Source organism: Panulirus ornatus, chromosome 12 (assembly GCF_036320965.1).
Source record: "Panulirus ornatus isolate Po-2019 chromosome 12, ASM3632096v1, whole genome shotgun sequence".
NCBI classification, from domain to species: Eukaryota; Metazoa; Arthropoda; class Malacostraca; order Decapoda; family Palinuridae; genus Panulirus; species Panulirus ornatus.
Window position 1 is genome coordinate 56,750,308 of NC_092235.1, and position 13,704 is coordinate 56,764,011.

The following is a 13,704-nucleotide window of genomic DNA, read 5'->3' on the forward strand; positions in this document are numbered from 1 at the left end:
TCCCTCTACGTAATTATCTTTTCCCCTCTTTTTCAACCCCTGCATTTCCTCTTAATCTGCCGCTTTCTCTTAAACATCCCCCAAATATTTGCACTCCTTCCGTGTAAGATAACACCCAAACGCCTCACTCTTCTCTTTCACTAGCAACTTTACTTCTTCATCCCACCTCACATTACCCAATCTAATCTGCCCAGTTTCCACCTGTAGCATGCCACACCCATCTCTCGCACATGCCAACACTGTTTCCCTATATACTTCCCATTCCTCACCCACTCTCTTTGCTTCATTTACTCTCACCTGTTACCATTCTACACTCAATCTCTCCTGGTATTTCTTCACACAAGTCTTTTTTCTAAGCTCACTTATTTCACCACCCTCTTCAGCCTTAGGCTGAAGATAATTCAGCTAAACTCTGATCTATCATTATCAATTAGTATGATAATTATCGTTATTTGTTTAACATTATCACCCATTCATGATTCGTTTCCCTAATTTTCATCCGTCTGGCTGGGATGTCAGCAGGGTACAGTGATAGACATAATATCTCTCTGTGTATCTGTCTGTTTGTCTTTTTGTCTGTCTGTCTTGAGATATTTTTCCGTCCGCATGTCCCTAACCCCTTGAACTCGACAGTGCGAACCTAGAGCACGACAGTGTGACATTTGAGAATGATGATATAGTCATTTGACCCGACTCTTGAAGGTGAAATTATACACCCAGACGGCTGTACATATCTGCGTCCCAGATTACAGTGTCCCGGCACCAGCTCTGATAAACTGGGTCAGACTGGGTTCAGCCACCGTGCTAATTCTTAGGTCACCGTTCTCGCGCAGAGTTGGAGAGAGGATGGATTCGCATCACTTGTCTTGATTTTGTACCGCACCAGAGGCTGATTTATCGTGCACTGCCACCCATTCTATGGGCGGTGGTCTTAGCTAAAGGGGACACAGAGTGCAGGGTACTGTGCCTCAGTGGTTGAGTTATATCATAGGTTACATAGTTGTGTACTTCTCAGAATGTAGTTTGAGATCATTTACTTCACTCAGTCTTGTTAGATTCTCATGAAGTATGACGGTACGATCCATTCTACCAGTACTTCACTCAGGTTCCAGGAGGTGTGGCACACACATTCGTCCGTCCGCTCATTTCTCCCCAACTCGATCATTTCCTAAGCTCTGGCTTTGCTAAAGGATTATACATTCCCTTAACTTATATCTCGTCATACTGACCAACACAAGACAATTCCACGTAATCACTCGTGGTGATTGTATTATTGATAACAATCCGACTTTTTACGGGGTGTCACCCGCCATCAATGTCATCATTGCTCAGACAAACATATGTTATCTCCATTGGTGATGAGAAGATGCCAATTTATCTTAGCTATCAGTCTTGCCCCTCCTGGCTGGAGGGCTTGCTCCCGGACACATGCTTTTCTCTTCAGATCAAACGAGGACATATCCACGTTATTTCGCTAATTTGTATACTTGTCATAGCCAACGAAATCTATCCTCAACAAACTATGCATAGGTTACCCACGTCAAATAATCTGATAAGAGAGATTGACAGTGATGATGATGATGATGATGATGTGTGTGTGTGTGTGTGTGTGTGTGTGTGTGTGTGTGTGTGTGTGATACGGAGGATTCGATCGTCCTGGGAAAGATTTGGGTGATGCTGGTGACGATGTTGCCATTACGTCATGTGAGCTTACTACAGCAGAGGGAGTCAGGGTAATGGTGTCAGCCAGCAGACATCTCCAACCCTGCGTTGCTCCTCCCAACCCACAACCCGCACCCTCTCACTTGCTTGTTTCATCTCAACCCCTATAGAGCTACGGTATAAGCCATGGTCACCGCGGTGGAACCATTAACCACGACCATACGACCCTTGATATCAACAATAAAACCATTCACCAAGGCCGGTAAGGTGACCTTGGACTTAAGTTACAAGGGTCAGCTTAGGTCTAAGGCCAGGCCATCTTACCCATGGGTTATAACAGCGTCCCCCAGAGGTTGACACATACAGCTACCTCTCCTGGACCTTGATGAAATGCCTTTGCGACATGAGAGTTACGTCCTTACATTCACTGGGTGCCTCCAGCCCGTGCCTCAGGGTTAACCCTTGCCTCAAGTGTTACTTTACAGGTCATCAACTGATAGTGCTACAAGCTTTAACTTACTGCTGTGACATGTGTCTTTACGACAGTAACTCACTACCACTAGCTCCTTCTACATCACGAGACTACTCTCTCGTTAATATCCCTACCTGTATCACCGCGCCACTGCCCCTTCCATTTGAGTGTCCCAAACGGTATCACAAGGTCACTGCCGCTCATGTTCCCGTCTACACCAAGGCAGTGCCACTGTTCCATTTACTTTAATCACCACAGGCACTAAAGACCCTACCAGCCCCTCCAGTCACCCAGCTAGTGACCCCACCAACCCCACTGTCTACAGAACCAAGGTAATGCGTCACCATCTACACCAACACCTCCTCACCATCGATCACCATACGCTTACCCGACTTGTACCGTCACTCTCCCACTACAGTTTCCACCGCCACACTCAGCACCAACAAGGCCACCTCCTAAACGCCACTATATAGGCTTCATCATTATCCATGACAATACATCCTCCTTCTATCGTCTTCTCCAGTCCCCCTGCCAACGTCAGAACCACCTCCACCACTTATCATCGCCGCCACTACCACCCCTGCCTCGTCTCCAGTGGACGGGTTGTAACCCAAGCCTCATCACATGTGTAGGGTCGAGGGATCAGAGTCCTACAATAGGCAGGGAGAGTAAAGCGACCCAACCAGTGTAAGGTATACCTCCCTGCCACAACCATGGAGACGCTTAGCCTCTCCACCACCAGCTTACCACCCTTCACCACTACCCTACGGTGCCGTACGATCTCTTAGACATCAAGGTACGGTACGACACTTGAGCACCACGGCACGACTCTAGGAGCACTACGGGTAAGACTTGCCTGGACATTAACTTGGGTCGGGTCAAAGGCCAGACCATTATAACCATGAGTTAAAGTCTAGGGCCGTAAAGCTGTGCTGAGGGTGCTAACTTAACTCGAAGGACACAAATTAGTCCAATGGGGTCTGACAAAGACCCTTTGTGACCTCTGTGACCCAAGTGCACTACCGTTCAAAGGATGAGCATGGGTGGTACGATAAATTTGCCTGGGATACCGGCACAAATCACACAAGGGTAAGTTCACGTCGTCCGGGAGGCCCGGTGACTAAATGATCGAACAATCAAGAGACAAGTTAACGTACTGAAGGGAGGAACTCAGTAATGGTGTAATCTGTCACATTTAAGGAATCAAGCATCAGGTTATGCCATCCAAGTTGTGAAAGATCTTTGTAGTCCTCTAAGAAGTTAGATTAAGTAAATTCCTGATATGTTATACAAACATGAATGTCACAATTATCTGTCACATCAATTGCATTCGAAGGAATAGTTTGTACCTTATGGTGACAGGAAAAGTTAAGTAGCAAGTGATCATACATGAAGAGTTAGTAACCACTTGTGTTATTGTACTAAAGTGATTTGAATATAAAGTAATGATCTCCTCGCACTAAAACGGGCCAAGGCATGGTACTAAAGCGTGCTATCATATTAACTTACGTTATTCAAGAGGATTCAATTGTGTCATCAGACTTGAGGGTCTTAAGCATTATGCTCGGGAGATATGTTTTCGTTCTTAAATTCATGATGGTACCATACCGCGTAGACCGTCCATTGTGATCAGGGATTCGCTCGCACCACATGCGTCTGATCATCGTACATGAAGTAAAAATCATCGTACTTGAAAGTTCGTCATATCTACGGAGTAGAGTCATGGAGGTTAGAATCAATTTGTTTCCTTAACTTGCGTTGCTTCTCGCAAATAGATCGTTCACTGCGCTTACTGCAGAATTACTCTTCTTTTGGGGTAGCGTTACTGTCCCTGTGGGGTAAGGTTACTGTACTTATAGGAGAAAATCATTGTTCTCACAGAGTAAAATTACTATACTTGTGGGAAAAAGTTACTGTACTTACAGGATAAAGTCACAGTACTTAAGGGAGATCAAAGCATGAGTCAGGGTGGATCAACAGCGAGGTCAAGCTACAGGTGGACGGGTTCAAGCTACAGGGTGATGGGGTTAAAGAACAAGTGGATGGGGGTCAAGCTACAGATAGGCGAGGTCAAGATACAGTAGGGTGGAGTCAAGCTACAGGTGGGCAGGGTTCAGCTACAGGTGGGTGGGGTCAAGCTACAAGTGGGTGGGGTCAGACTACAAGTGGGTGGGGTCGTAATTCATGTGTAACTTCCGCCGGACGACCGGCTTTACTTTGCGTGTTGTCGTAAACCGATCGTTCTTATTTGCTCAATATATCGCTCACACTCAGCAAACGAAATTTGAACGTATTTTCTTAACAAGTACAGAGCTCTCAAGGACCATATGTTTTGGCCCATTATACCCTGACTATTTCATTCTGGAAAAGAAGAGATGGTTGGAACACAGAGTGGCCAAAAGAGATGCTCGGCATTACTTCACAGGCAGCAGAAAATGCCATATAATGTATTCTGTCTAATGTAGTAATCTATTCTGGATCATATTCAATACTCAGGTATTGAAATGATAGGTAGTATAATAATCTGATGAAAAGGTAACATCTGCATTATATCACATGGACAGTTTATACCTCTGATGACTTCCGAGATGGACTTATTAGAGAACACAGAGAACATACTGAGAATGTAGAATACCTGGTGTGGAAATACTTCTCATTACACCTTATGAAAGTTTTAAAGAGAAGCCTATCTTGTAAAGTGGATTTCGGAAGGCTACATACCCGGTGTCATAATACTGGAGGAAGGGGTAGGTGGTATTCCTTGCTGGGTACACACACAAGGGCTTGCTCAGCATCTTGCTGTTCTCTGGCTGCTCCTGCCGTGCGCTCACCACTGTCATCTTGCATCACCTCCACTTCTCAACATCACCTTGCAGCCTACATCATCATCACGACCAGTCTCCCTCTCTTAACCGATAGTACTAAGATATTGCATACCAGTATCTGTGTAAATACATTTTCAACTGCTAAATCACACGAAAATGTTGGGTTAGATGTTTGAGCTTCTAACACACTAAGGAGGACCTGCCATCAGCTGCAGCCAAGAACGTTTCTATTCACCTCCGGTAGTAACTTGGACAGACGTGAAACAAATACGAGCCTAGCTCTCCTATCCTGGTTTTCATCCCGCTGGATTAAGGGTGCTCTTACGTTCCGCAATAACGTAGTGGTAACGTTCCAGGCAATGGGTCAATGACTCCGTTTACTTCCGCCAATGACTAACACTTGTGACCCCAAGTCATCTGTTATGTAATTTTTTTTTCATTCTTACTGACCTGCTTAATTTCATGCAGTCCTTGAATAATCATTTCTATTTATACTACCCTTGTGTGTGTGTGTGTGTGTGTGTGTATATATATATATATATATATATATATATATATATATATATATATATATATATATATATATATATAATTTTTTTTTCTTTTCCATACTATTCGCCATTTCCCGCGTTTGCAAGGTAGCGTTAAGAACAGAGGACTGGGCCTCAGGGAAAATCCCCACCTGGCCCCCCTCTCCGTTCTTTCCTTTGGAAAATAAAAAAAAGAAACGAGAGGGGAGGATTTCCAGCCAACCGCTCCCTCACCTTTTAGTCGCCTTCTACGACACGCAGGTAATACGTGGGAAGTATTCTTTCTCCCCTATCCCCAGGGATAATATATATATATATATATATATATATATATATATATATATATATATATATATATATATATATATATATATATATATATATATATATATATATATATATATATATATATATATATATATATATATATATATATATATGTGTGTGTGTGTGTGTGTGTGTGTGTGTGTGTGTGTGTGTGTGGTGTGAGGTGGTTTGATCGAGTAAGTAATAATAGGGTAAGAGAGATGTGTGGTAATAAAAAGAGTGTGGTTGAGAGAGCAGAAGAGGGTGTTTTGAAATGGTTTGGTCACATGGAGAGAATGAGTGAGGAAAGATTGACCAAGAGGATATATGTGTCAGAGGTGGAGGGAACGAGGAGAAGTGGGAGACCTAATTGGAGGTGGAAAGATGGAGTGAAAAAGATTTTGAGTGATCAGGGCCCGAACATGCAGGAGGGTGAAAGGCGTGCAAGGAATAGAGTGAATTGGAACGATGTGGTATACCGGGGTCGACGTGCTGTCAATGGATTGAACCAGGGCATGTGAATCGTCTGGGGCAAACCATGGAAAGTTGTGTGGGGCCTGGATGTGGAAAGGGAGCTGTGGTTTCAGTGCATTATATATATATATATATATATATATATATATATATATATATATATATATATATATATATATATATATATAAACAGCTTTCCAGTAGTTTATATTTTCATAAGTACAGCTTAAATCTTGTAATTACTTCACAGGCAATTGCTATCAGTGTTTCCAGGATATTTCACTGCCTTTGTTTTGACTAATGTTCTATATTCTTTTTTAACAACATTTTATCGAATCATACAAAGGATATCCGCCTCAACCAGAACGTGGTACGACTACGCACTATGACTTACAATCCACTAAAAAAGAATACTATCATAGTAAAAAAAATGCAACAACTGCATAAGCAAACACTTCAAATTACTGATTTACTAGCATCAGACACACATAAGAGCCCCATAAAAGTTTCCACCGTCTTCCTTGTCGATGACTGCCAAATGCCAGACAACGAATCTAAAGTTTTTGAAAACAGGTAGGCTATATGAAGATAAGAAAATTTTAAAGTAAAGACAACTGATAATTTCTCACATGTATACGTAAAAACCACATCCACTACCATTTACGATATTTTTTTTTTTTCACTTAAGCAAGAAATTTTCACGTATCATAACACAAGAGGCACGTACCATGGATTTCCCAGCAGTGTTCATCTCCCAGTTCCTTGGCTGTCGTGCTCCACGCCACACGATACAAGGCCACCACACATACACAGCCGACCTACGAAAACATCCCCTGTCCAGATGTCAACCTTATGTGCCAGGTAGGTACATTAACGGTGAGGGATAAACACATGCACGTCAGGTCCGACACCACACCACTACAGCTACTGACAGACCCGGTTCTTGTTACCCTAGATTCGTTTGAAATAAAATGAGGGTTTAGACGTCCACACTACCGCTGTAACTCCACCCACGGGAAACCGGGCGGAAGAGCCACGCCCACGTTTTGTTGTTTTGTTGGTCGACACCTGTTGCGTTGTTAGGAGAGTTCCGGTCTTATGGTCCACTGTGGTATATATTGTTCTTCCTTTCAGTACGAGGGGTGAGGTTGTTCTATTTAATTGTTTTTCTGTTCTCATCAACACATTTCAAAATTTGCGAAGTGACACTTTTCCTCATAAGAATCTGAATATGTCTTTCATAAATCCTGCTGAGCAACAGACCGGTTATTCATACCGTCTACTGCTTCATCATGGGAGCCGTTCTGGAGAGATTTTCCTTTAATTTCCTACATATACGACGATTAGTCGCGTTTTCCAGCGAACAGACTAACGCACGGGATCAGCACACCCTCCTCCGTTTAGTTAAGGCGTACTGAACCGTTAAGAAAATACCAGCGTGTAAAGGAGTGGAGACGGAGCAGCAGTTGCTTCATTTGAGCTGCTTGTCACTCATGTGCTTCAGCTCAGGACCCTCAGGCGCAGTCGGTGGCCGAAAATGGACCATGTAAAACATCAGCCTACTGCCTGATGAGGCTCCGCGTACCACACACACACAATCACACACGTACCGTTATCCAACTTTCGCATGTTTGCAGTTGAATTTTTTAAAAGCCTATCGGCTCTTGACTGCTCATGAAACTAGATGCACCGTCACATTAAACACATAATTCCAAGATGATTGTATATGTTTCCCATTCATACCGTTTCAAGAAATTTTTAGTAGTATTTTTCAACATTAATTCACTATATATATATATATATATATATATATATATATATATATATATATATATATATGTGTGTGTGTGTGTGTGTGTGTGTGTGTGTGTGTTTACCAAATGGCGTCCTAGCTTCGTCCCTTCGATGTATATCAACTGTGTGTCTCCCTTGATGACGTGATTATTACACGAAACTGCACTTAGGAACTTATGTTTCATTTTCCCCGTGGACTCATAGGAATATATATATATATATATATATATATATATATATATATATATATATATATATATATATATATATATATATATATATATATATATATATATATATATATATAATGATCGGTTGGCCAGCCACTTATCATAACAGTTAACAGACTGATTCCAGCTAACAACCTTTGAATGTAGAAAACCATCATGCTCGTTTCTACACGAGCAACCATAACGACGGAGGTAAAGAACACAGTAAATTTCCTTGTTCTCAATAACTCCAAGGTTGAATCATTCAGTCTCAACAGATCACCAACTCATGACTTCACCAGAGAGGTACTGAATCGTGCCTAATATCCAAGAATATATATATATATATATATATATATATATATATATATATATATATATATATATATATATATGATATTATTCTATTTTATTTATTATACCTTGTCGCTGTCTCCCGCGTTAGCGAGGTAGCGCAAGGAAACTGACGAAAGAATGGCCAAACCCACCCACATCCACATGTATATACATAAACGTCCACACATGCACATATGCATACCTATACATCTCAACGTTTTTTTTCTTTTTTTTTTTTTTTGCTTTGTCGCTGTCTCCCGCGTTTGCGAGGTAGCGCAAGGAAACAGACGAAAGAAATGGCCCAACCCACCCCCATACACATGTATATACATACACGTCCACACACCCAAATATACATACCTACACAGCTTTCCATGGTTTACCCCAGACGCTTCACATGCCCTGATTCAATCCACTGACAGCACGTCAACCCCGTTATACCACATCGCTCCAATTCACTCTATTCCTTGCCCTCCTTTCACCCTCCTGCATGTTCAGGCCCCGATCACACAAAATCTTTTTCACTCCATCTTTCCACCTCCAATTTAGTCTCCCACCTCTCCTCGTTCCCTCCACCTCCGACACATATATCCTCTTGGTCAATCTTTCCTCACTCATTCTCTCCATGTGCCCAAACCATTTCAAAACACCCTCTTCTGCTCTCTCAACCACGCTCTTTTTATTTCCACACCTCTCTCTTACCCTTACGTTACTTACTCGATCAAACCACCTCACACCACACATTGTCCTCAAACATCTCATTTCCAGCACATCCACCCTCCTGCGCACAACTCTATCCATAGCCCACGCCTCGCAACCATACAAAATTGTTGGAACCACTATTCCTTCAAACATACCCATTTTTGCTTTCCGAGATAATGTTCTCGACTTCCACACATTCTTCAAGGCTCCCAGGATTTTCGCCCCCTCCCCCACCCTATGATCCACTTCTGCTTCCATGGTTCCACTCCCAGATATCTAAAACACTCCCAGATATCTAAAACACTTTACTTCCTCCAGTTTTTCTCCATTCAAACTTACCTCCCAATTGACTTGACCCTCAACCCTACTGTACCTAATAACCTTGCTCTTATTCACATTTACTCTTAACTTTCTTCTTTCACACACTTTACCAAACTCAGTCACCAGCTTCTGCAGTTTCTCACATGAATCAGCCACCAGCGTTGTATCATCAGCGAACAACAACTGACTCACTTCCCAAGCTCTCTCATCCACAACAGACTTCATACTTGCCCCTCTTTCCAAAACTCTTGCATTCACCTCCCTAACAACCCCATCCATAAACAAATTAAACAACCATGGAGACATCACACACCCCTGCCGCAAACCTACATTCACTGAGAACCAATCACTTTCCTCTCTTCCTACACGTACACATGCCTTACATCCTCGATAAAAACTTTTCACTGCTTCTAACAACTTGCCTCCCACACCATATATTCTTAATACCTTCCACAGAGCATCTCTATCAACTCTATCATATGCCTTCTCCAGATCCATAAATGCTACATACAAATCCATTTGCTTTTCGAAGTATTTCTCACGTACATTCTTCAAAGCAAACACCTGATCCACACATCCTCTACCACTTCTGAAACCACACTGCTCTTCCCCAATCTGATGCTCTGTACATTCCTTCACCCTCTCAATCAATACCCTCCCATATAATTTACCAGGAATACTCAACAAACTTATACCTCTGAAATTTGAGCACTCACTCTTATCTCCTTTGCCTTTGTACAGTGGCACTATGCACGCATTCCGCCAATCCTCAGGCACCTCACCATGAGTCATACATACATTAAATAACCTTACCAACCAGTCAATAATACAGTCACCCCCTTTTTTAATAAATTCCACTGCAATACCATCCAAACCTGCTGCCTTGCCGGCTTTCATCTTCCGCAAAGCTTTTACTACCTCTTCTCTGTTTACCAAATCATTTTCCCTAACCCTCTCACTTTGCACACCACCTCGACCAAAACACCCTATATCTGCCACTCTATCATCAAACACATTCAACAAACCCTCAAAATACTCACTCCATCTCTTTCTCACATCACCACTACTTGTTTTCACCTCCCCATTTGCGCCCTTCACTGAAGTTCCCATTTGCTCCCTTGTCTTACGCACTTTATTTACCTCCTTCCAGAACATCTTTTTATTCTCCCAAAAATTTAATGATACTCTCCACCCCAACTCTCATTTGCCCTCTTTTTCACCTCTTGCACCTTTCTCTTGACCTCCTGTCTCTTTCTTTTATACATCTCCCACTCAATTGCATGTTTTCCCTGCAAAAATCGTCCAAATGCCTCTCTCTTCTCTTTCACTAATAATCTTACTTCTTCATCCCACCACTCACTACCCTTTCTAATCAACCCACCTCCCACTCTTCTCATGCCACAAGCATCTTTTGCGCAATCCATCACTGATTCCCGAAATACATCCCATTCCTCCCCCACTCCCCTTACTTCCATTGTTCTCACCTTTTTCCATTCTGTACTCAGTCTCTCCTGGTACTTCCTCACACAAGTCTCCTTCCCAAGCTCACTTACTCTCACCACCCTCTTCACCCCAACATTCACTCTTCTTTTCTGAAAACCCATACAAATCTTCACCTTAGCCTCCACAGGATAATGATCAGACATCCCTCCAGTTGCACCTCTCAGCACATTAACATCCAAAAGTCTCTCTTTCGCGCGCCTGTCAATTAACACGTAATCCAATAACGCTCTCTGGCCATCTCAACGTATACACATATATACACACACAGACATATACATATATACACATGTACATAATTCATACTATATATATATATATATATATATATATACATATATATATATATATATATATATATATATATATATATATATATATATATATATGAAATTGGTTAGTCAAATAAATAAAAGAGGCCACCTTTCTTAAATCTTGTTTTTTTTTTTTCACTTACTTCTCACATTATATTGGTATAAATTCCGACGCCCTTTTAACAGAAATCTTATTCAGTATCATAGACCACATTCCGCGGTTTAGATTTTATAGTTTTTCATACTTTACTGCTAATTTGAATATTCTTTCGCCTCTAAAACTATGTAAACTATCTATTTTTCAATATTGACATGCTTCTCATTTTCTCTCCCTCTGTTGTATGCATTTTCACCATCACTCTTTCTGCACTGTTAACTGGCTTTCATTTTCAACTTAATGTGATTTTACTTTGTCCAACCACAGTTCACCGTTTAACTTTCCTTTCTCACTGCCATGTATTACTATGATGCACATTGTTAGTACACAATAATACGCTACCGCTACTGTTGCTTAACCCTGTGGATGAGAGTATGACCTTCAATGATGGTGTTAAATTTTCTGCTAAACATACCCATCGGTCGTACCACCGTGCTCTTGGGGTTAAGAACTCATGTGGACATAATGACCATTATGAGAGGCGCAGTAACCTAACTACCAACGTGGCAAAATATGGCAAGCCCACCTTGCACAGAGAGGGAGACGCTGTTCAAGGTCAAGATAGAAATTTTGAGTAACCGCGGTGTGCAGTGAGTCACTAGCGAACACATGTGAACCATATTTAACGCCGGACACCTGTGTTTTTACTAGTGAGTTAAACAATATTGAAACGTTTGGCGTGGAAACATTTCAGGTAATACTGTTAATATTTCCCTATTTCGTCAACATAATATCATGATGTTTCTTTATTTCTAAGGAATTTCCTGTAAAAATGTTGAAAATTATCATTATCATCACGTGGGGGGGGGGGGGATAAATTACTAAATCAAATCTCACTTGGTATTCAAAGCATTCGCAATATTCGTCAACTCACTCATGTTATATTTCTCACTTTGGACATGAAACGTTACGCTAAAAGTAGATGGATGCATGATTTTTTTTTAATCAGTATTTATCCTAGTTACAAACCCGAAGACATCCTGTAATGGAACGCTACACAAAAAAGGGAAATACAGAGTAACAATTTCGGCTTCATGCTACACCTAAAAACAATTTATGGTGGTGCTGTTACATACCATCACGCTCTGTAGCGTTACCTTCATGGATACAGTGACTACAGCTTCACACGCTCACAAACGTTACAATCACTAGTTAATCAATTTACCATCGGCCAGTCAAAAGGCCAAAAAATCCTTAACACCGTAATTCCAAAGACTTAATTAAATATAGTCGTGACTGGTAGGCTTTCCCACACAATACATAACCCTCGGCTTCTTAAAACATGGTGCTTTACCTGCCAGCCACGACTTAAATCATCGTCTTCTGTTTTCTAATGCAGCTAAAAGCTCTCATTCCTATATCTGAATTAAGGAGATTAAAATTCGTGTTTCCTGCAATACATTATAAACAGGCAATGAATATCAAAAATGAATAATAATTTCAGTAGATCTATTGCTGCACAGTTATTCTCAACTATTCTCTCTCACCGAGGGCCAAATCTGAAGGAATTATCTTTCTCTTTCCAATTGGTTATGTTTATAATTTACATTTTCATTTCGAATTGATGAAAGCTTCTCAACCCGTGGGCTGTCGGTAGGGAACAGTAACATCGGCTACCTTTTGATCTTCGTTTCTGGTCTACATTCGTTGTAGAGTGGAAGGGTAGTTATACTTCGCTACTAACGTACAAAATGGTGTGGTTATACATCTACGCCCAAAATGACAGGGGATGAGAAGCGATGGCATCTCCCTTGTTAACTCAAAATCAAATTATGATCCTCTTAGTCTAATAAAAAGATGGCAACTCCTACTTAAAAGAAAAAACTACGACACACTTTAACATCAACCTAAAAATTACTAAGCTAATGATTTTGTGGTATCTATTTCCCTAAAAACGTCACCATAATGTGGCATTAAGCACTTACACCATTACTTTTTCACATTTCGAAAGAAGGATATATCCCCGGATCACTTACCTAACAATTTGAGCACTGGTTATACTTTCTTACAAAAAGAAGTACCTGCAGAAAAGGGTAGTTTACTGTTTGTCATCCACATAATTTCCTATTTTGCAAATGGTTTTCTTAAGCCGCTTTAGGCGA

The 13,704-nt window shown here is 41.3% G+C and overlaps 1 protein-coding gene across 2 annotated transcripts in view; it reads right to left on the minus strand.

Moving 5' to 3' along the window:
• LOC139752077 (villin-1-like) overlaps positions 1–4,994 on the minus strand; it is a 49,990-nt gene extending 44,996 nt beyond the window's left edge. The window contains exon 1 of one of the 2 annotated variants that reach the window (XM_071667928.1): positions 4,856–4,994. In XM_071667928.1, the coding sequence (XP_071524029.1) occupies positions 4,856–4,974 (119 nt within the window). In that variant the 5' untranslated portion in view covers positions 4,975–4,994. The remainder of the gene's footprint in view (positions 1–4,855) is intronic. The other variant, XM_071667927.1, reaches the window with a different exon arrangement.
• Positions 4,995–13,704: the final 8,710 nt, after the last annotated feature.